Source organism: Cuculus canorus, chromosome 2 (assembly GCF_017976375.1).
Source record: "Cuculus canorus isolate bCucCan1 chromosome 2, bCucCan1.pri, whole genome shotgun sequence".
Classification (NCBI taxonomy): domain Eukaryota; kingdom Metazoa; phylum Chordata; class Aves; order Cuculiformes; family Cuculidae; genus Cuculus; species Cuculus canorus.
In genome coordinates, this window is record NC_071402.1 from 28,435,090 (window position 1) to 28,460,175 (window position 25,086).

Sequence of the window (25,086 nt, forward strand, 5' to 3'; positions counted from 1 at the left end):
GGGAATATACATTGGGGATATGTAGATCCCAAATATACTTGGGGATCTACAAGTTTATTTCTCTATGTCAACAAGGTAAGGTATTTGAAAAACTGAAATGTTGTAACTATGCCTTCAAAGTTCTGTAACTATATATATATATATATATGTAATTTTTTTTTCTAAATTCAGCTTTTTAATATTAGTGCTGTTGATATTATAATAGTACTTAGAATTCTAGATCAAGTGACAGCAGTATACAACTATTAGGCCACAGTATAGGTGTTTCATTATTTATACCACTCTTTCAACAAGAAACTACCTACTGTCAGTGGCACCTGTTCTACTTGAGTCCAGACATCTAAAAGTTAGATGCTCGGTATAAGCTGCTAGAATACTTCTCTTGTCAGTGGGACAGGAATACATTTCCAGAGGATGATTCTCCCCATCCTTAGGTGGTGAAAATGAGCAATACCCTGGATGTGACCCTTTCTAAGTTACTCTAAAGCCTTTCTTCTGATGTAAAACATTTTCCCAAAGTCTCATCATGATGGGTTGAGTACAAACAGAATCTGTACAAAAGATTCATAGAAATATGTGTTGATCTAGGTCTTAGATGAATAAAAATATACAAATTAATACCACAGAGATCTGCCTCTGAAATTTTTATAGAAATAATCCCATTGGCTTTGATTTTTATTTGCTTCACAGAGTTACATAATTTTACTGCCAAACTTCTAGTTGTGTCCAATACCCTATAATAAAAAATGAAAAGATGATTTTTAGGAGAGAATAACAAAAAAAGTTAAATCAATATATGAGTGTGCTATCTTAACTTTTAGACCTACAAAAGTTCTAATACTTATGTAAGGAACTACACTTATAAGGGAATTTAGACAATGCAATAAATAAAGGTATCCTGTTTTGAGAAGGATAGTACAACACCTGTATTTTCCTCATTAGGATTTCAGTTATGGTGGTCATCTACAAATAATCATCAGGGGGCTGATTTACAAGTGTTTGGATGGCTGTTTCCTGTGGGCTTTTTCCTGAATAGGTAGTTCTCAGTTTGTGAAGTTTACTACACAGAGAAAAAATATTTTCCTTTTGGAACTATGTCTTGATGCAAGCATTTTGATCAGTTTCAATGCAGCATCAATTTCAAGTCATAAATTACACACAAGGCAAGACATGAGATATGACACTTGAACCCTACATGAATCATGTGCAGCAGGTAAAAAAGATTACATTAATGTTGTGTGCAAAAGTATTGTATGTTACATGGAATAATAGTGGTTTCCTCATTTAAAATAAATGAAAAGCTGTGTTTGCTACCGCATTATCCTTATATATTAATTATTAAGCATTACCGTGTAAAATTTAAATTGAATTAAAATGTCTGTCAAGTGCAGTCCTCCACTTGTGTTATTTCTGTTATTATGCTTATGGGTCTTTTTTCCCTTTCTTCTCTTCATAGGAAATGATCTGTTTTTAGTTGCAGTGCATGAACTGGGACATGCTCTGGGCTTGGAGCACTCTAATGATCCCACTGCAATCATGGCTCCATTTTATCAGTATATGGAAACTGACAACTTCAAACTACCTAATGACGATTTACAGGGCATCCAGAAGATATACGGTATGTCATACTCTAATTAAGCAACATAAGTTTTTCGCTTTAGAATACATTTTAGGTCCTCCAGAGCATATCACCTCTCCAAAAGAGTTTGTTAGTGTAGGCTCTGCCAGTTATTATGCCAAAGGCCTTCTTGTGAGTAGACCAAAGATTTTCATGAAGCTCTTCTATTTACTTACTGTTCAGAGCTTGCATTTAGATTTGTACTCAGCTGGAATAGTAATTTTAAATGTTTTAAAAAGCCAGAAAAAAAGATATCTGCAAAAGGATCCCAAACTATGACAATATTAAGAAATACAGGCCTTTAACAGTAACGAGCTTATTTCCCCAATAGTCCAAGCTCATGTAACTGGATGAATTGATTGTTTATCAGTTATAATACTAAATGGTTCCCTGGGTGCTCAAAATTTGTACTCCTGGAAAAGCTTTTTTTTGTGATAAATATAGCAAATTGATCTCAAAAGATTTATATTACCAGCCCAAGATTTTGAGCTACCTAGGGGGAAAAAGGACCACTTTCCTAAAAATGTTTGTTTAGGGGTTTTGTGGTCTGATGTAAAAGACACGTGTTGTAAATAAATTATGCATGTATTGAAATCAATTTGACAAGGCAATGTAATTGAAATTTAAAAAAACGAACCGAATGAAACAATAATGTTCGGATGGGTTGAATGTAACACTAGCTCACATATTACTGTTCCTTACTTTTCCAAAGACATATTTTTGTTCTTGGTTTGAAAGGCTTTGATTCTGTTGGTAGCTGTTAAATAGTTTGGGGTTTGTTTGGAGGGTGGGGGTTGGGTTTTTCTTAGTATATTTTGTTTTTCTCTCCTGCTGTGAAAAATCTGTGGTATCTGCATGTTAATGTTACATATCGAGTACATGTCATTTGGAATTCCTTTGCTTAGTACTCCCCAATTAGTTCTGTATTGGATTCAATTTTCAGTTTAAAGGTTTGTCAGGTTTGAATTGAATATTATTAGGGCCATTCTTTACTCCTAGAAAGGACAGCTGTGATCATGTAGAATTACCATGCCGCTAACTGGAAATCTGATTCATATTAACAGGCTTTTAAAAATATTATGATAACGACTACTGATATATATTTTCATGAAGCATCAATAGCAGCTTCAAAGGGATTGGCTTATCAAGCTTTGTTTTGCTGTTCTTTTTGTTTTTTCTGTGTGATTAGCCAGAAGGAACGTTGTTTCTCATGACCTCAAAAGTTAGTAGTCTAGACTTAAGGGCTAGACAAGAATACTTTGCCGAAAACTAACTGCTAAGCTCTAACAGCTGTGGGCTATACATTAGAAGAAATATGTTTCCCCTGGGAAGTAATATCTGACATCACCACCAAATGGCATACAAAAACTTTGGTTTGGGGTTAAAAACTTTCTGACATGAACTACTGCAAATAGATTCCTTCGCTGCCTTTAAAATCAAGAAGTGATCTGGAATCATATGCCTCAATAAAAATGTCATGCCTATTAAAATAATTACTTTGGTCTGCAGTATTCCTTGAAACACCATTATTGACTGTAAATTATAAATGTCACAAGCCTTAAAATTGTGAATGAAATAAATGCCTTATTAAATTGTATGACAACCATTTGGTGCATTTAATATTTCCTGACATAGTCCATCTTGTTTTTTGAAAAGTATACTTTTATTGAAAAAGTTTCAGAAATCCACGTGCCATGTACCATGAAGCTCCGTCAGGGGAGGTTCAGGTTGGATATCAGAAAAAAATTCTTCACAGTAAGAGTCATTGGGTACTGGAACAGGCTGCCCAGGGAGGTGGTCGAGTCGCCTTCCCTGGAGGTGTTTAAGGAACGGGTGGATGAAGTGCTTAGGGACATGGTTTAGGGAGTGTTAGGAATGGTTGGACTCGATGATTCAATGGGTCCTTTCCAACCTTGTGATTCTGTGATTCTGTGATTCTGTGATGTATTCACTTTTAGAGTTGTCTTATTATTCAGAAGTCCTTCTGAAACTCATCATACAGAATATATTTATTTTTTAAAGCCAAAATTGATTGTGTATTTAAATTATTTAGAGAGAGGCCTGAACAAAAAAAGCAAATTTGAAGTGTTCATTTTGTTTCCAGAATCTTACTGCATGTGAATTGTGGGTTTTGTTTATACGGATGCCTGGGATTTGAAATCCATTTTCAAGAGCTCCTATACATACCAAGGCACACTGAGGAAACCTCGGGATGTTACTAATATACATGACCTTACTAGGCTTACAAATTGTGTCAGGAGGAAATATATCCGTACATATATATGCATAAGTTAATTGATGGGTGAAGTTGAAAATATGGCTTGAAAACCCATTGATTACTGATATCCTTACTAGTAACAGTTTCGTTCTGCAATGCATAATGGTTCTCTTTTAACGATTTTTACTTGCTAAAGTATGTGCTATGAACTACTTCTCGTCTGAAATAATGATGGAATATACATCCTTTGCAAGTTTTATTGGAACATTATTCCAATAAAGAAGAAAGATTATGGATAGTGAATAGCAATTTTTTTCTTCATTTGTACCTTGGTTTTATGTTAGTCATTCATCATACCCTTTAACAACATGGGAAAGGTTTACTGGGTCACTTTTTCCATTTCCATCCCACTGTAGGGTTTGCACCTTGCAACAAGTTTTTGTTGTGTATTTCTCCTTTAAATGCCACTGGTGGACATGTAAACTACATCCTGCTGCTGTATGTTTTAAAGGTCCACCTGACAGGATACCACCACCGACAAGGCCTCTGCCAACAGTGCCCCCACATCGTTCAATCCCTCCAGCAGACCCGCGAAAGAATGACAGGCAACCTAAACCTCCCCGGCAACCCACTGGTGACAAACCTTCCTATCCCGGAGCCAAGCCTAACATCTGTGATGGGAACTTCAACACTCTGGCTATTCTTCGCCGGGAAATGTTTGTTTTCAAGGTAGGAGGCTGTGAATTTTTCAATGTTACATCAAATGTCTACATTTTTCTTTTTTTTTTTTAAGCAAACTCTCATTTATCATGGCTCCATTTTCCCAGCCATTTCACAGTTAGAAAGTTCAAGAAAGAAATTAAAAAATAAACATACACATGACAGAAACGTCTAGCAGAGGACTGCTGTAATGTTCTATTTTGGGCAAATACCCATGTCAGCAGAAACTGTAATGCCTCAAAATATAAGGGTAAATAAATGCTGTGTGTTATGGAGAGATAAAAGTGTAAACCAACTCATGAATAATAGGAGTTATTTTGTTGGGAACACAGCCACATCCTGACATCCAATAGATATTGTGTCTTCAACACTTTTTTTTTTTTTTTTTTTTTTTTTAACGTGGAGCTATAATTTTAACTTTACAATTAGATCTGACATTTACAAGGGAAGTTTGCCATTGTATTGTGGTTGCATTGAAACCATAATACCTTACTAAAGTTCTTTTCCACAAAAATCTTACTGCAAATGTGTCATTGTTTATTTCCATGTATCTTCTTGCTCTGTGCTGATATATGTGGTACATGCAACAAATTGAAATAAACAAACTAAACTGAAAGGGAATCTTTTGCTACAAGGACTTTGTTAAGTTTCATGGACGTCAAAGCTATCTTAGGAGGATGATATGCGATGTGGTTTCCAGAGGGCACTGAATGTTGAAGGATAATTACAGAATCATCATTATTCAGTCTCTTAAATCTTAAACCAACTTACTGACAGGTAGTTCTGTCAAATGATCCAGAAACAAGCAACAGGGTAGATAATCTATTATTTTGAATGGCTAGTGTTTCAAATTTGCTTAAGCAATAGGAAGTGTGGAATCTTTGTTTTGTAAATATATAATACAATCTGTTTTGTCTTCAACATTATACATAGAGAACAGGAGGCTTTCAAATGAATAGATACCGTATTTCCCTTCATCAATAGTGTAAATACAAGGAAAATGCAATGAATTTGTCCCAAATCATGAAGCTCCTAGTTCAATGGCCTGTACTGTCTTTCCTGATAGGACCCATTTCTCCCCTACGTGTTTCTTTTTATGTGATCTATCACTTTAGGTAAATAGCAATGCTATCTAATCTTTCACTTTTTTTAGTGTACCTGAAAAATACGTACAAATATGAATGAATATAAATTAATTCATTGAAAATTATTGAGCAATCTTCACTACCCAGTGAGCGGGAAATATTTTTCACATAAACAGCTAAGGATTTTGCCAGTCCTGGGGCTGTCAGTCTTTTCCATTTAAAAAAAAAGTAGTATATCTTCAAGTACTTGGAGGTCCTGAACCATCAGTCTTCTTATGACTAAAATTCAAAGATTAAGGAAGAATCTAATTTTCTAGCTTGGCATTAAGCAGGATCCTGATATACCTACTTCAATCTCATGTCATCCATCTCAAGAGCAATAGAATATATTCTCATTTATTTTATGCATAACTCAATAAATAGTGAAATGCTATCCCACTAATACAAAATTTCCTGTCTAGCCAAGTCTGTGTTCCTGGATAAATAGATTCACCATTATTACTAATCACTTTTACCTGTTCTGATTGAAAATACGAATTAAGTTTTCTCTGGAAGTGTTTACTGCTTACTGCCTTAACACCATATATTTACTATATATGTATACTAGTGTGCTTACTAGTGTGTAAACTGCATTTATATTCTGAAATTAAAACTCCATTTGTGACCTACACCCTCATGAGGAAACATGGTAAAACTTTGTCAGAGAAAAATGACCAGTAGCAGAGTGTTTACAGATTTCATGTTTAGGATCTTCCTAAAATAAAGTTGCTGCAATCAAAGAAGTTATGTGCCGGGAAGAGAAGAAAGAGATGATCTCTGTCCAGATTAATTTCTTTAGAGGTCCCACAGTTCCCCTTTTCTCCGCACAGTACCTGGGAGTATGGCAAAGGTGTGACTTGTGTTAGCATGCTATGCAATGGAATTTACTTAATTATACAAAATTACTTAATTATACAGATCTTGACTTTGTAGTCTGACTGTCTTTGAATGTTTGAGATAGTAGGCCTTAAATTTCTGGTTTGTATATTAATTTGCTAATGAAGATTTTTGTCTGTTAAAGGAGTCTGTTAACGGAGTTGCATTACATATTTGAGATCGTTTTTCCCTTTCGTTGGGGGTGTTTTCTGGTGTATGGGGAGAAGTATGAAAGGAGTGGGAAAGGGGAGATGAAATTAGAAAAGTCAATGGTTGTCAACTAATTTTCAACTTACTTTGCAGAGCCTTATGGAGCAGTTTATAGGGAAAAGCTCAGCATGTCAGACTAGCAGGAGCAGGGCAGGAATAAATTCTCAGGGGGTATAAACAGGAATAGAAGCATAATACAGGGAAAGCATTCAGCAGTGGAGGAAGCAAAATCGAAGGTTCTGTGATCTGATACAACAAAAAAACCAAACCTTTTGGCCCTTGCTCCTTAATGCTAGTACAAGGATAGACTGAGAAAGCGTGACTGATGGACTGAGAGCCAAGTACAGAGAGGTGGTGAATTAGAGGGGGTTGAGGGCAGTACTGTATCATGTGGAAATAATTAAAGAAGAATTATGGCCTTCATTGGAAGAATTGTTGCTGGATAGTTCCCAGATGAGTTAAACTAATAAAATTGGAGCCTAATCAAATGATATCCTTTTCTTTCTTTGTCTTTATCCACAGGTCTGTAATGATTGTGTAGTGGCAGATTTTACTGCCTTTTGCATGGCACGTATGCCATGTACCAATTTCAAATTGAAAATAGCGACTTTTTTATCTAGTGGGCAAGTCTCGAGCTCAGGAGTTCAATTTGTTTAAATAATCCTTGAAATTGCTTGGGATCTTAGCCACAGACTTGAAGAATGTGAGCACTTTTGAATAATTAAAATCTAATTTAAACATAAAACTGAAGCATGAAAAAACAGTTTGAGATACACTGTGGATTTTCATAGTAGAAGACAAACAATATTAATTTCAGGAAAATTGTTTTCTCTTGGCTGTGGAGTGACTAAGTGTACTTAAGAGTATCAGAATATTAGAAACAATTTCTATGTTCAGTCAAACTGATGAACTTTGTCTGTAGTTTTAAGACTATTTGGCATTCTCAAAGGGATATATCCAGACTAAAACTGAGTAACAGTAAACATGGAGGCAAGGTGGAATTTACACTTATTCATCCCTTGTCATTGTTTTGCTATTACTTTGACAAAGTAACAATCCTAGATACAGTTGTTAAAAATTGTAGGATTATAGAAATGATATAAAGAGGAACTGTTCTTGATCTAACATGAACAGTAAACACAAAAGCAAAACAATCAACTTGTTAAAGAGTCCCCAAAGATCACCAGATAAAATTAGAATTTTCTGGATCAGTTGTTTTGGTTGAACTGATTGGATTTTAAGGAAAACAAAATTATTTTTCATCAAAGATGCATGGATTACTGACATATAAATGTATTATCCCAAAAGGACTTCTTTGTGAAATATTTAAATTAAATACCTATAAAATGCCCCTACTAGTTTAAGGCTTGGGGACGCAGCATGCTATCAAAGAAAAATAACAGTTAAAATCAATGTACTGTAACTCTCAGTTTCAGTTGTCATCAACTAATATTTTAAAATATTGAAGTTTGTCTTATTTGAATTCATTTTTGTTAATTACTGCTATTATTTAATATATGCTTGAACTGGCATAAGCGAGCGTCAGGGCTGAGGAAATTCTGTGCCAAAATTCATGAGTGCCAAGTTTTTATCTTGAGATTCCAGTTAGCTTCTATATTTATTCTGAATGCAATTAGTATTTAGCTGTCACTCTCATTTCCAGTCTTTTCTCCAGCTGTTTTCTCCCTTTATTTAGTTAGAACTCCCCATGGGCACAGAAAATGACTGAAAATGAAGGAAAAAAATTGGTCTTCCTTTTCTGGGAAAGTTGTGCAGAATGGTATGACACTGCCTGCCTTTAATGGAAAAACCTCTCAGCCATTGTATATAGCAATATGGGGTATCCGACAATACTGCCTTCTTAAAGCCTCCTGAGAGTACCTCCAGGACTAAGTGTGTCATGAAAAGGAACGCCCATTAGTGAAGAAGTTTACAAAATATATTTCCACTTTCTGCCTGTGTTCTGTGCAATTCACACTGCTAGTCTAGTCTTCTGTAGCAAAAGAGTTTTGGAGATGTCTTATAATACAAGTTAAGACCTTCTGAGTCTTTTACACAGTTAAAAAAATGATCAAGGGAGCCAGTGGTAGCACAGAATATATTATCTCTCAAAGGATACAGGAAACAAATGTTGCTTATTCTGTTATTTTTGAGGTGTGTATATCTTGGATTTAACTCAGTGTACTCATTGTTCCTTGGCAACAAAATTACCTCTAGCTCTGCTTCAACAATTTGTGTTATTGCTGTTAATACTCTTTTTCTTTGTGTCCTTTTCAGTTTCACAGATTTTAACAAAATCCTTAGGTTTTTGACCATCTAGAAAAGTAAAAGCTAAATTTGTGGAACTTATGTGTAATCAGCAATTTAGAGGGACAAGTCACAGCTCTTTGTTTATGTGAAACAGGTTGGTTGCAACAGGGGTTGCACTGGTCCTTTGTTTGTTTAATGCCAAATCTTTAAGAAACAAATTAACGAATTCTGTATATTCTATAATGATTTTAGCATTCATGCTGGAAAAGTTAACTCAGTCCTTGAAGACAGTATTTTTAACCACTATCATATACTAGGATGTTTGTTGAAATGTAGTGTAAGTGTAAGAGAAAGAAACTTATCTATCAGGCAAGTAGCATTTACAGTGCAGAGAAATGTCTTCTGAAACGTTACCATACAGATGGTACAATATGGAACCAATTTTCAAAAGGCCTTATTAACAGGCTGTGTTTTACTATATCTCCACGACTTGCAGAAATTTGTTTTCTGACTCTTCATCTGCTAAGAACCATTGTAAAAACATTTATGACATGCCAAACAAGCCAGGCCAATTAGGCTTTTGTTACCCCTTGACAATAGTTTAGACTGCAGTTGCTTTCATACATAACTGTATAGATGCCATTTAATATCCCTTTCAGAATTGTGTATTTATGTAGAGTATGCTATTAAACACAAAAGGAAAAAAAAAAAACAAACTTGTTTCTTCATATGTGGTGAACATAAGGAATTTTTAAAACTTTTTAGCATTGGCTCTTTAATTGGGAGGTCTAATAAAAAACCTGTAAGATGAAGGGAAAATAGTACTAGTGAAAAGCAGAGAAAAAGAAACAGCTACAATATGAGACTTGACTCCACCATATTTGAAAGCAGACTTTTTTCAGAGCTCTCCTGGTCTGTTTGTATAGCTGGTTTTTGTCACATGATTCTGTGGATGTTTGGGCTGTCACTTGCAGCCTGGGAAAGTTCAGCAGGGGATGCTGTGGAAGCAGACAGTTTGGGATCTGAGAGGGAAAACCACTTAACATCTCAACTGTAAAAGACTGAGAACGGGGGGTCAGAAGTAGCTAAGTCTGCAGAGTGCAGGCTCCTTTCCCCATACCTTTGCTATCATTGTGTTAGGAAGAACAATCTATGGAATTCACCATTTTTTAACTCATCAGGGGGAAGGGCTGGTTTAATTCAGATAATTCAGGTTATATGTTGAAAACGAAATGTATCCCAGTAGACCGAGCCCATTGGAAATGTATAGGATGGATATTTTGTGGCACAAAACCAAATTGTAGAATGTCAAGAAGGAAGAAAGCAAGGATATAGTGGAATACTAAAAAGTCATAGCTTGTATTTTTTTGATAAATGTATACTTTCACAGACGTAAAAATATTTTCCAAATGTTACCTAAGTCATTCAGTGTGCTTCTAAGCTAGGGAAGGGTTTTAGCTAACACATTCCACAGGTATAAAATGGAAAGCATAGTCTGTTCATCAGTATACGGAAAGTAGGTAGTATATTCCATCCAACTGCAGAGGGATTTCGACAGGAATGTAATCACCTAACTAATAATTGTAGCAGAACTGTTCAGTTAAAAATCCTTCTACCCTTGCATATTATTAAAAAATTATCTTGGACTTTATTAAATAGTTTTATGTCCATTCAAAAGATGGCAGCCCGGTCATAGCTGAACCTATTATCTAACATCTACTAATTTGTAAATATTATGTATAGAAAGTTTTAAGAATATCAGAAATATATTATTAGGGCTTTATTTACAAAGACATCAGTGTGAGGGACATATATGTTATTGAAAAATTTAAGCAATTTGAACTGATTAACAATTTATACCATCTGGCTAATAAAATTCCTATTATTCATGTGCTAGCTCATTAAAAAGTATAACCTTAGCAGGATGTATCTTTAGCAGGGCTTTAGGTTTCTCACAAGAAAGAATACTATTTTTTTTCCCAAAGGCTATGTTTTTGTTGGCAAAGTGGTATAAAGGGATTTGATCAGTAACAGAGCCGATGGTATTGAGCTTCTCTCATGTCTATCCTATATGCTTTGTTTTTAATTAGATACAGACTGTCCTCTGAGGCTAAACAGTTCCATTGTACATGTGGTTCAGATTTTTCTGAAGGGCATCTATCCATTAGACACTGATGTCTTTGACTGTGGGCCCCTTGATTGTGTACCATGAAAGCATTTCATCCAATGCAAGTGGTGCTACCCACGTAACATGCAATTGCTCGCACCATCTTCACCCAAATAAACCCTCGCATGCAAAACACATATTATTATTTCTATTCATACAATTTTTTGCATGACGCAATAGTCTTTGTGGCCTGACTACCTCTGTAAAGTGACTTTGGATTATCTGCATTGCCACATAGTCCAGGAGGTAGATATAACAGCTGTGCTGAGAAATCACCTTGACCTTACAGACTAATGTCCTTCTAAATTTTCCCTGAGAGAAAAACAAGGCACAATGCCATGTTTGAATTCAACTTAAACATAAGGAAAACCTTTTCCATTGTAAACTCTTGCAGTCTGAACACTGTAACAGGTTGTCCAGAGAGTTTCTTATATCTCCATTTTTGGAGATATTTAAAAGCTTGAGGAAACGAAGGTGTTGGATCCCAAAGGTGCCTTCTAACTTAAGTCCTTCTGTGATTTTGTGTAGTGATTGAAATGCAAGCACTAAAAACACATAGCCTCCCAAAATGTATGTGTTACTTTTCCCTGCTTTCCTCTAAGGGAGAGAGAAAGTATTTCTTCATGCTCCTTTGAAACCTCTAGAGGTAATTTCCAACCTCAGCCATTCTGTATTCCTGTGAATCCACTGAGATTTAACTGCTTCACCCACTCATTTTCCAGTAGCATTTGATTCATCATCTCTTTAAGATGTGGCCCGCACAGACAATAGCTCGTGAGATTTGGTCAGGGTACTTCTGTGATTTCTGCATTCACCTCAGAAGAAGAGACCAGGCATTGGAGACAGGGGTGTGTGGCTGCTGCCCACAAAGCACTAATGAGGGGACTGCAAGGGGCGTGGGGGGAGTGTCCATGACTTCCAGCTGTGTGAGACAGATCCTGCTTTCTAGGGTCAGGATTTGGGCTAAAACACTTTATTCAAAGACTGACTTGTCCTTTCTCTGTGAGACTCTCACTATCTCATGATGAGCCATTAATACCCACAAAGTGCACTCCCTACCCCAGAGAGTCCTCACAGATTAAAAAGAGGTACTTCGGATTCTTCGAGAGTTTTCACAATGGGGTGGACAGAAAGAGTTTAGCAGAAATACTCAATTACTTGGGTGGATGCATACACAAATGTAGTGGTAGGATTTGGGACAATGTTGGTAAAGGTTTGGACAGTTAAACATGAATCTTACAAATTCTTATTCCTGATTTGTTTTTAATGTAATAAATACTGAACAAAATGCGAGACTTAAGTATTTGTAAATCATAGGCCAAAATTCCAGTAATTAGTCATTGTTTAGAAGCATTTTTTTAGGTTTTTTTTTCATAGAGTGGAATTCATGGAACCTGAAGATCTCTGTTACTTTCTTTATGCAAAAGGATAATATGTGTCAATTTTTTATACATTCTTAGAAAAGTACGTAACAATACTGAATAAAATATAGAATTATAATTTTTTCTTGATCTCCCCGTAATAATCAGGAGGTTGTGCTGAAATTTAGTTGACTATTAACTTAAACATGCTTTCAATCACCAGTTTTACATCTTATCAAATGCAAAATATACAGAACAATTATAATTCTGCATAGCACTATTAAGTAAGTGACAGATGATAAAAAAGCAGATAAACAAATGAACATGAAAGACTTTGATCTGACAGATTTACTTCTTATGAATAACTCAAGCCTGGACAGAGAATCTCAACAGGGAAAATATACACACATAAGCCCTCAGTGGGCATAATCACTTGAGTAAGGACTAACAATGTGAATTAAAATCGAAAGATCAAATCCTGATTTTTTTCCCTCAGAGTTACAATATTTGCTTGCTCCAGTCACAGCATCCTGTGACTCTATTCATTTTTCACTTTTCATTTCACTGCAACAGAAATTACTAACTCAGGTACAAAAAAAGAACTTGCCTTTTTCCAAAGACTCAGCATTGGTGTGAACTGATTAAAAATATTTCATTGACAAGAATAGAAAAAAAGCATTATTGACAAAAAGTAATTGCAAAGGTTCACAGCCAGGAATAATCTAAAATTACATGAAGGCATATCTTCAACCTCGTACTACGAGCAAGTGTTATTTTGTAATATTAACAATACATTTTAATTGGGGCTACATTCTAATGGGGCCAAAGGGAGTAATTGCAGAAACAATTCAATCACAAGTCTTAATTAAAATTTCTTGTTGTACAAAATTGGGACCTTTCAACTAATTTGGGTAAACATTTTGGGAAACAATTGGAATAGCTTATAATATAAGCTTCATTAAGCAGTGGTATTGATTAGTCTTGGAAATATTTACTTAATCTTGATCTACAGCTAAAGTTGTGTATTCCAGAAGTATTTGTGTATTTTTAATTTGTTTCTTTTTTTTTTCTCTTTCAAGAGGCTGAGGGTCCACAATACAGAAATTTGGCAGGCATTTAAATGAAAAGACACTAATCTCATTTGTTCCTTTGAAATAGTAGTTTCCTGTGCAAAACACTGCAGTACTAAACAGTTAAGATCTTAAATATCTTAAAAGAACTTCGAAGTTTGTTTGGTTTTTTTTTTTTTTTTTTACAAATCAGTGAAACACTGGTCACACTACTGAAAATCTTTTGAAAAATATCAAAGAGTTATAATAGAAATTTATTTAGGTCTTGTATTTTCTTGCTTTTATAAGCTATAGCTTGAATATATTTTTAAGTTTTACCTTCCTTGTTTCCAGTTGAAAATAATGGCAAACAATTCTATTAACTGTAACGAATTCAAGGTTTCGCTCAGAATTAAGTACCTTTGACGTGACAGGGAAACTGTTGATATCGAGTAATACAAATTAGGCAAACTAACACTGTAAACAGCAGATTACCATGTAATACCAGCCATATGAAAACAAAACCTGTTTTCCTACACAAAATCAAATTTGATTATACAGATCGTACAGTCTATAAACCAAAATGAGACAGGGATGATTTTAATTAATGATTTGTCATATCTGGCCAGTGAGAATATCTTCAGTGAACAGATTGTATTAGGCCAGAGGCTGTACTTGATAATTACAGAGTTCAACCTTTTCCTGTTATCCCTAACCATCCACCAGCATTTCTCCTCAATCTTAAGATGACAGAGCCTTTGTTGATGTTTTGGAGTGATGTCTGGCCAGCCCTTTATAACACCCGCTATCATTTGCTGCTTCAAAAGTACATTCCCACCTTACCTGTAATCAGATGCAATTTACATTATCGTATATTTACTTTTAGGGATTCCTTCACTTTCTTCATGATCCAATTCCTGTATCTGAGTGACAGAGACAGAGAGCAAAGGCAGTTGAATAACTACCATTTTCATATGTGTGTTGTCATGACAGGTGTCAGTGTTGTCTGCTTTTTGTTGAGTGTGCTACTCTTAATGGCCTGTTTTTCTCTCTGGCTAAAGCTGTCAGCCTCAAAGCTGAGTCACTCTGAGAATATTGTTGTTCACGCACTGAATACAATAGAAACTTCTACGCTCTGTTTCTAATCCTGCTGCTTCCAAAGGTGGATAAGATTTATTTAGCCTTGCCCCACGCTACTCAAAGCTAGGTTTGATACCTAAATTTATTTATTTTTGTTCGCATCACAGATTCATAGATCACAGGCATTAAACTAAGATCAAACAGCGTATATTAGCATCTTCAATTGCAGCAGCTTGAAACCAGAATAAACCATGCATTCAGTTATAAAATCATAGAATCATAGAATAGTTTGAGTTGGAAGGGACTTTGAAGATGATATAATTCCAACCCCACTACCGCAGGCAGGAACAACTCCCACTAGATCAGATCGCCCAAGGTCTCATGCAGCCGGGCCTTGAACACTTACAGGAATGGGGCATCCACAGCTTCCCTGGGCAACCTGTTCCATTGCCTCACCACCCTCATCGTGAAGAATTTCTTCCTAATGTCTAGTTTAAATCTTCCTCTCTTCAATTTATAACCATTCCCACTCATTTTGTCAATACATGTCTTTGCAAATTACAATGTCCCTGTCTGGCTTTCTTGTAGCCCCTTTCAGGTATTATGACACCCTGTAAGTTCTCCCTCTTCTCCAGGCTGAACAACCCCAACTCTTTCAGCCTGTCCTCATAGCAGAGGTGCTCCAGCCCTCTGATCATCTTTGTGGCCCTCCTCTGGACCCCTTCCAACAGTTCCGTACCCTTCTTATATTGAGGACTCCAGAACTGGACACAATACTCCAGATGAGGTCTCACAAGAGGGGAATAGAGGGGCAGAATCACCTCCCTCAATCTGCCAGCCGTGCTTCTTTTGATGCAGCCCAGGATACAGTTGGCCTCCTGGGCTGTGTGCATGCATTGCTGGCTCATATCGAGCTTCTCATAAATTAGCACCCCCATGTCCTTCTCCACAGGTCCACCCTCAATCATGTCATCCCCCATCGTGTATGGAAACCGTGCACCGCCCTGCCCCAGGTCTAGGACCTCGCGCTTGGTCTTATTGAAACTCATGATGTTCATAGAGGCCTACTTCTCCAGCTTCTCCAGGTCCCTCTGGACAACATCCCATCCTTCTGGTGTGACAACTGCTCCACTCAGCTTGGTGTCATCTGCAAATTTGCTGAGAGTGCACTCAATCTTGCTGTCTATATCATTGATGAAGATATTAAACAGCGCTGGTCCCAGTATGGACCCCTGAGGGATGGCACTTGGAATGGATCTCGATCTGGACATCAATTCATTGACCACTAGTCTCTGAATGCGACCGTCCAACCAATTTCTTACCCACCGAACAGTCCAACCACCAAATCCATATCTCTCCAGTTTAGAGAGATTTATATTGTCGGGGGACCGTGTCAAAGGTTTTGTGGAAGTCCAGGTAGATCACATCCACTGGTTTTCCAGTGTCCACTGACGCGGTTACCCCATCACAGAAAGCCACCAGGCTGGTCATACAGGACTTATCTCTGGTGAAACCATGCTGGCTGCCTCTAATCACCTCCCTGTCCTCCATGTGCTTCACTATAGTTTCTGGGAGGATCTGTTCCATGATCTTCCCAGGCACAGTGGGGAGGCTGACAGGCTGGTAGTTCGCAAGGTCATCTTTTCTACTATTTTTAAAAATGGGCACAATGTTACCCTTCTTCCAGTCTCCTGACTGCCGTGACTTTTCAAATATCATGGAGAGTGGCTTGGCCACCACATCTGCCAATTCCGTCAGGACTCTGGGATGCATCTTTTCAGGTCCCATACACCTATATGTTCATATTCCTCCTGATATGAACATACCTGATCACAAACCTGATCCTCCCCTGCAGTGGGAGGGACTATACCCCCCTGATTCCCTTCTTGTTATCCATTGAACCAGGACGGGTGAGGAGATTAGTTGTCAGTGAAGACTGAGGCAAAAAAAGTTGTGGAGTACCTCAACCTTCTCCTCATCTGCTGGAGGTCACCATTTTTGTTCATCTGTGGGGTTACACTTTCTTTAACCTTCGTTTTCTGATTGATGTACCTGTAGAAGCCCTTCTTGTTAGTCTTCACTTCCCTTGCCAAGATCAGCTCCAGCTGCAACTTGGCCTTCCTGACGTCATCACTACACAACTGAGCAGTGTCTCTATACACTTCCCAGGTTCCCTCTCCCTGCTTGCTCTGCCTGTGCAATTGCCTCTTGCTCTTCAGTTTGACCAGCATGTCTCAACTCAGCCACACTGGTCTCTTTCCTTCCCTGCACGATTTCCTACATCTGGGGACTGAGCACTTTTGTGCCTCAGGGAAAGCAGCCTTAAATATCTCCCAGCTCTGTTCTGCTCCCGTGTCCCTGAGGACCATGTCCCAATGGGTCCTACCAACTAACTCTTTGAAGAGCTGGAAGTTTGCTTTCCTGAAATTTAGGATCCTGACTATACTCCTCGCCTGTCTCATGTCCCTTAGGACCTTGAACCCCACCAGTGGGCTCTTGTACTTGCATTAGTGATCATCAGGTCCAGTACTGACATCACAGTTTCAGGTATCGTATCTTCCCCTATTTTCATATGTTAGCAGCGTATCAGAGCTTATTGCTTAAATCATACCCTAAAGAGCAGGGAAGATTGAATTATCCACAACATATACTGAATTTGTATGTTTTTAAAAGCTGAATTTGGTTATGCCCTGAGTCTGCACATCCTGCTCTTTACAAGTGATTTATGTGGAGTTTTTTTAAGCCATTTGATGATTTTCAAACAGTCTTTTGTTAGGCCATTGCCTAAGTGTTTCATTAGGAAGTTAATCAGTTTCATTCCATCTCAGAATATCTTGTCTCCTCAATTGTACAATTACAATAGCTAGGTTTTGAAGCAAAAGATTTTGGCCCTCAAAATATTGCATTGTTTGGCTTCCATGGTCACTGAGGATAATACTGGAACACAAAAAAGGAAGCTTAACTGAAATATATACTTAGTTGCATTTAGAAAGGTTGGAATGTATAAAATCAAATGCATTTTTACATTGTTTTTAAGTGTCTAGTTCTTTTTGCAAAGAACCATAGCTCTCACCTGAATGCCTACATGTTTTCTACTGTGCGATTTCAGAAACCTTACATTTAGGTGTGCCAACCCGTGTAGTTTTGAAGTCTTACATTTAGGTGTGCCAACCCGTGTAGTTTTGAAGGCTGATATGCATCTTTTCACATGTGCTCATTATAGATACGCATATGTGGACAGAGGTTGTATAGCCCTAAACGAGTAAGGTAGGTCCTTTTCCATTTACCCTGCACAGAGTGTATAAAAAGAGTGAGGGAACAGTTTTGGAAGTCCTGGCCTTGTTAGAGCAGCTTCAGCCTCTTGTTTATGCACGGACTGTCCTAAACTACTGTAACCAGGAGGAAATACTTAAATTAGTCACTGTTTCTTGCTCCCATCTGTGACTCTAACATGACTCATCATGGCACTGCACCTTCTCTTAGGGTCCTCAGAGAGAAGTCAGGAAGACAGAGTAAATTGCAGGATGAGCACATACCGCATCTGTACTTAGGATCGTATTGAATTGCATCTGTATTGCAAAACCATGACATTTATCTTCAGTCTTTATGAAGGTTCAGGGGAGGAACATAATTATTTTAGGTCATCAGAGAGGTTACAAATGTCAATGTGAGAGTTATGGACCCAGCTGTTTTCATGTGTTATATTTGCGTATGTGTGAATGACACACGTGTTGTGACTTCCGTCACCTCGTGCTATGTCCTCACCCACTGACAACCAATTTCTTTACAACTTGTTATGTTGCTGTTCTGCTAGGAACATTTTGCCAATTCAATTTATTTTCTAAATGATTTTTTCTTCTTATTTTCTTGTGAATGCTTTCTTATTGTTAGCCGTAGAATCAGAGCTTTATAGAATGACTTGAGTAGGAAGGAACCTTCAAAGATTGTCTAATCCAACTCCTCTGCCATGGGCAGTGACATATATATTCATATGGAGAGAAACACAGATGTGTATGAATTTATGGGTACGACAGAAATGTGCAAAGACAGGTGATATAGTGAGAAGTCATATAAATATTACGCTAAATGTATCACAGTTTATTCTAGAGCAAAAAGATCACTGCTTAAAAGAAATTGAAACTATATTACATCCAGGATAAATATTTTGGGTACTAATTTCTGTGTTCCTACAATATTAAAAATAAATTTGGTAGTTGTTTTTGGCTAATCTTGGTGGATGTAGTTTGTTACTCCCGCATCTTCACAAGCTTTTGGCCAACAAGAGTGAATAATAATTACTCACATTTTACTTCCACAGTGAACAGTTTTAGAAGCTTCTTGTAGCTGGAAATCATGCTAAATGATCTCCTAGACATGCCATAGTTCACAAGCCACAGGTTCGTTCATGTAGATGAATTATTTGTACTGAGTGAATCCTTCTATGCTCCATTTGGAATTTTGCAGTCTTCTTGGTTTGCCAGTGGTATCTAGTTGGGTTAAAGAAACTAGAAACAAGTATTTGGCCTTTCCTTAATCATAATTTCTCCCTTTGATTTCTTTCAGTGTTTTCCCTGCATCTATAAATTTTGATTAAGTAGGTTATACCTTCTCTTGGATTGTCAGTAAATTTTGGTTATCTAGATCCACAGCCCCTATTCCATACTCATTTCCCTGTGTTTTGCGGGGTAAAAACAAAAGAAAAGGAGTTAACTTTGCTCTCCTCTTGCTTTTTCCTTTTTCAGGAAGTGCCTGAGTCATTACAGAGAGCCTGATTGCTCGGACATATTTGTAGTAGTTGTTAAAATAGTCTGCTCAACCCTCAGGCAGTAAGTGAAGCATCATATTACAAGTGATAAAATTATAAGGGCAGACAAGGAGAGAAAACCCAATTATTCTGTTTTCATTAGAAAGGTTGGTTTGTATTGCTTGCACAAAGATAACTCTGTCCTGGACCATTTTCCCACATTTCTGTGTCTATTCCTTACAAAAGTGGAGCCAACAATTTTGGACTGATGGGAAATATACAGAATTTAATTTGGGAGCAGCAGGGGGGAGAGGGGAAGTTACAGAAAAAAATGTAGGCACGCAAACCCAAATATTCCTTATTCTCTTCTCATGGCCTAAGGCTGATGGCAAAAATAAATAATAAAAAACTGTAAAAAAAATCCTGAATTTTTCTATGGGATCTGAGGTGGTACATTTGGTCTTCTTCAGGAAGGAGCTATCTGTTTTAAGTTCTTTGCCATTGTTGAGAAGGCAACGTAGTGCTAGGGAGTACTGTACATGTGGGAAAAGAATCTTGAAAATACTTTCATGCTGATATCCTGTCTATTTCTAGGGAATTGCACATTTTCAAATCCTCTTTATGATTTTATTAAAGGGAAAAAGGTAGTCGAAGGCTCTTGATATTCTTTTTATAATGGAACAGTAAAAGAGGCTGTAAAAAAGTGGAAGAAAAGTGGAGAGCATGAGACATAATATCAGCAACGGCCCGGAGAATGAAGGGAGTTGTAAAATTAGTATTACTGAGCCTTCCAACAAAATGGAGCGTAGTGTTGTCAAATTTAAACTAGCAAACTGTCACAGAAAAGTACTGGTTATTTAGTTTCCCACAGAGCACATTAAAAGAGGAATGTGTTAGAGAAGTACTAAAAAGTATCTGTTGGTAGATTTAACTAATTTGAACATTATATTCATCACCTATCCCATGATATATTCAAGAACCATAATCATATGTTGGCATGGACTGTATAAATGCAAGCCTCTCAGAAAGCCAATCTTAATCACAATTTGTTTTTACACTATTGTTTGTAAAGACACAAGGATAACTACTGCAAAGCAGACATCTTCGCTTCACATTTTTATGCAACTACTTATTAAAGCTTCTAATGCTTTTTCAGTGTTTAGCCCTTTCTATATGCCTGCCTGCTTTCAAAGTTGGATCTATCGAGAATCCATTGTTTGAGTTATATTACGTACCTAGGTGTGTGTATCAATGAAAACATCATACTTTTCCATTTGAGTCACCATTGTTGGAATACTTTCAATTAAATATAACATAAACTTCAGCACAACACTTTTTTTCTCAATACCAGGAGAAAATTTTTCAGTTTTAATCAAGAAAATTAGTATTATTTCATAATTAAAAATATCCTATTTTCTTAGCTTTCCATGGTGCAGAATGTGCCATTGCTCCATGAACCCATGGAACTCATTGACTTTTATGGGAACTTCCAATGGGTACAGGTAACAGAACTGGGTTCAAGAAAACTTACAGGTGGTTTTGTAGGCTCAAAGTACAAAGTACTGCTGGGGAAATAAACAGTCAACTGATCTATAAAGGCCTAATGTTCATCCTGTGGATGAAGGGTGCTGTGTAGTACTTTCGTGTGCATGTGCTGTTACCTACAGAGCATTAGAGGGAATGTCAGTGTTACAAAGATTCCTGGCTGCAAGCCTCTTTAGAGCCATTTATTGTGGGCCTCTTTTGTGACTGCTTGTTTCTTCATATTGGATCATCGTAATGTACAGTAGGAACATTTTACAGAGTCTCAGCAATTTGACTTATTTGGACAAAATCAGAATGAACTGAAATGTTGAATTTAGTTAGGAATACAGAAACCCACCCGTATGTTCTGAGACGCATCACAGAGGCAATAACGCCTTGCAACAACATCTCCAGCTTCACCCTAGTGCAAGGTAGCTATCTGACTTGTAATTCAAATAGATACATTGGACAAGTTCTGGTGTGGAATATTTTCTAGAAAGAGCCAAGTGTTGTCAAAAATCTGTGACAGTGATATAATAGGTGATATTCTTCCTCATAAGGCCTGGATCATCTCCCAGTGTTGTTAGGGTTCCTTAAGATTGCCAAGTTTCATATGTAATATAAGATCTAACGTCACTCAGCTGCTGATGGTAAACAAAGACTATGTAGCATGTTTTAAAAGTGTTCTGCATAGCAGTTTTTCCTTGAACTGGAAGTATTCTATGGATACTTACAGGTTTTGATTGTTTCAGAGTAGTTTTGAAAGGTTAATGTATACAAAGAAAAGAAATGGATAAATGCCGTTGCTACTGTCTATGCAGGTAAGATAGAAAAGATATATGGGTATGCTTCAGAATTATTTTAAAAGCTCATATACAATTTGATAATGAAGAAATTATAAAATACATATTTAAACAAACCAGGAAGAATTAAAGTAAAAGCTATAATGAAAGAATCATTTACTAATGTGCTAATTTGTTACAGAGCTGTAACAAATGAGGCTGCAATGCTTCATAATTAAATATTAACCAAATGTACATCACAATGTTCTTAAATTACTTCCATAGAACACCAAATACTAATAGCAGTCTTAAGAGATGTTTATTTGCTCATATGTATTAATTTAAATTTGTTATTATGAAATGTAGAGAAGATTGTTTAAAAAAAACTGTTTCCATCTGCACTGGAAAAGACAACAGCAATCCTATGGCTTTTGAATGCAGATGAAAGTAAGTTAGTTAGTTAGTTACTGCAATTAGCTACTACACTCAGCTGAGCAGGGACAGGTAGGGGCCAGGATTTAAATTAAGATATGTCTTCCAGAGGAGAGCTATAGTTATGGTTGTGGATTCCTCTGCAAGTAGGCTACGTTCACTACATTCACTTAAAGAGCTAATTTCTCTGGCAGTTCTCCTGGAATTATACCAAGATTATTTCCTTAAAAAAAGAGATAATTAAAAAAAATAAATTAATAGACACTTAGGTCGCTCCCCTCACAGAGGCCACCTGGTCTTCCTTGTGAAGAGTCAGAGTGTCATAGCCTTTTGATTTCTTCGAAAAAAGAAATGTTATTTTACGTATTTTCCCTAATCTTTGAAGCCTAATTTCTAGATTACTGTAAAGTTTATTGGTTTGGGTTTTTTAAAAAAGTGTAGCTATAGATTTCAGCATGAGCAATGAAAACCAGTTTTACGCGTATCTCAATTGAGGAAAAGAGGCTGCTCATGTCAATAGTTAGGACTCAGAATATGAAGCCAAGAAGTTAAGATTTTAACATAAACAGACATTTTTGTCCTTGAATAATTTATTTGACATTCAGTGTAACTGACAAAGTAAAGTCGAAACGGATAAGAACCGATACTAGAAAAAAAAATATTCTACTCCTTAGCAAAGGTTTGCTAGATAACATCACTAGATGTTTTTTCTACGTGAAAATGTATTTACAACACTGAACTTTCTATGTCAGTGTCTTAGCTGAAGACAGACATATTAAAGCAGGGTCATGGAATCAGAATAGTTTGAGTTGGAAAGGACCTTGAAGATCAGCTAATTCAAATCCCCCTGCCATGGGAGGGGGCGCCTCCCACTAGATCAGGCTGCTAGTGTAGGACTTCCTGTAAACAACAAATAGGTAAGTTTACCAGTTTTTTGCTTTCTCCTACTCTGAGTCAGAGCAATTAGTTCTTTTATTCATGGTGTTGGTTAGCATTAACGTGTTGTTAAGAAAAAGAATAAGATCATAAGACACAATGGGTTTTATTTGTCTGGGAGAGTTCTTCAGTGTCTGATTAGATGACAGTAACAAATGGTAATGAGCAGTGGTCAATTATATTTCATCAAGGAAGTACATTCCTTGTTTGGGATTTTAAGGAAGCAACAGAACTAGCAACAGCATTTAGAGATGTTTTTGCATCTCCTTGTTTTGAATCCAGTGAGTTTATGTTATCTCCAGTGAGGAGTGGTCAGGAGGTTCAGGATCTCAAAACAGGAGATGTTGAGGTTTTCCTGAGCAGTATTAAATGTTCTGACTTCTCATGGTGGTTCTCAGTCGACATTTTTACCCTATTACAGCCATGCTGTTGTCTCAAACACATTAGGAAAGATGATTCTTTTCTAGGAGTTCACAGAAATCATCTTCAATGCATTATACATTCATGTGTTTATGAATGGATAACAGTCCTTTGTAGTTTTAAAGGAGCTTTGTTTGTCCTTAGTTTGTTTGTCAGCTTAATAGTAAACTAAGCTAAAGTATTCTGTGTGTGTATAGAAGAGCCCATTTAGTTAATTGTTTCTTAAAATGAGCTAGACTAGTAGCATCCATTTCGTGTCTGATTCAAGTCTCACTAAAGCCAATTGTTTTCTGCTGTGGAATTAAGTAGGAACTGAAGTATGGCTAATATATGAGTTTCCTTGCAAATCCTATATTGAAAAAAAATATTAAAACAGAAGAGTAAAGTGATTTCAACATTCATTCTCATAACTTAATTGAGCTAATTTTTTTTTCTAATTTTAAATGCCCTGAACTGTAACTCTTTCTTTCTGCTCAATGAAAGCAATTTCACAGAAAGTTGCTCAAAGGTATTTTATTCTTTTTTTCTTGTTTCATGTAGTCGTGTACTTTGAGTTAAATGCTATAAATTCCAAATTTGGAACATATAAACTGTGTGTTACTAAAAAAATGGTGGAATCCCCCAAATCAGTAAGAGCAAAGACTTTAATTTCACATGCTGCAGACCCAGTATTGCCATCCTTGAGATCCTCTGGTGAAATTCACATGAACTAATGAAATAGCTGTGGAAAAGTGCATTTTGATCAAGAAAAGTGCATTAGATCAAGATATTTAAAAGGATATTCCTGATTAATTTTGATTTAGATACAATAAATACACCTTGCATTCCCCAAATTCAGAAAGTTTCTTAATACTCCCATAAAGGTATGCAGTAAAAGAACTTCATTCTCTCCTGGATTACAGCCTTGAAATACAGTCTTCGCAAGTTCTGTCCTCTACTAACTTTCTTTGTACGTAACTGGAACTCTTCTCTGTAGGAGAATAATTTAAAGTTACTAAACAGCTTAGTATATTATTGACCATTGGCTGGTTTTGCAGTACTCAGATGGGGAAAAAATTGAAGGATCCTTATTTTTTTTAATGTTTTAGTCTGCCTCTTCTACTTTGCATAACTGCTGGGTGTGTTTAATCTTCCATTAACAAAGACTTGCTTTTGCACATATCAGAGGTGACTTATGGGAGAAGACACGAACCAGTGTGAAAGCATGATGTGTTTGTCAATAATATTAAGTGACATTATTAATTGGAATTCATCATTTTATTAACATTGATGTAGGGCAGATGTGTTATATTTATTTGCCTTTATTTTGGAAATTAAATAGGCCATGCAGTGATCCCTATGGAATGTAGCTAGAGTAAAATGTCTCTCTCTAGCAGCTGTAGATGTTAAGTTTTTCAGTTTTGCGTCTCATCCACCTTTTGAAGCATTATATATACTTTAACATCAAGTAGAAACTCAGCATTGACTGAGAGACATTTTCTGTACAATGACAGAGTATTTCACAAATTACTGGGGGGTTATAATCATAGTGGTAATATCATAATTTACAGTTGTGATTTGTCTTTGTCTTTCACC

At 36.6% G+C, this 25,086-nt stretch overlaps 1 protein-coding gene across 2 annotated transcripts in view; it reads left to right on the forward strand.

Annotated features, from left to right (window-relative positions):
- MMP16 (matrix metallopeptidase 16) overlaps nt 1-25,086 on the forward strand; it is a 185,562-nt gene that overhangs the window by 124,178 nt on the left and 36,298 nt on the right. For both annotated transcript variants that reach the window (XM_009558042.2, XM_054059412.1), the window contains 2 exons: nt 1,457-1,618; nt 4,348-4,565. In XM_009558042.2, coding sequence (XP_009556337.2) covers nt 1,457-1,618; nt 4,348-4,565 — 380 coding nt within the window. The remainder of the gene's footprint in view (nt 1-1,456; nt 1,619-4,347; nt 4,566-25,086) is intronic.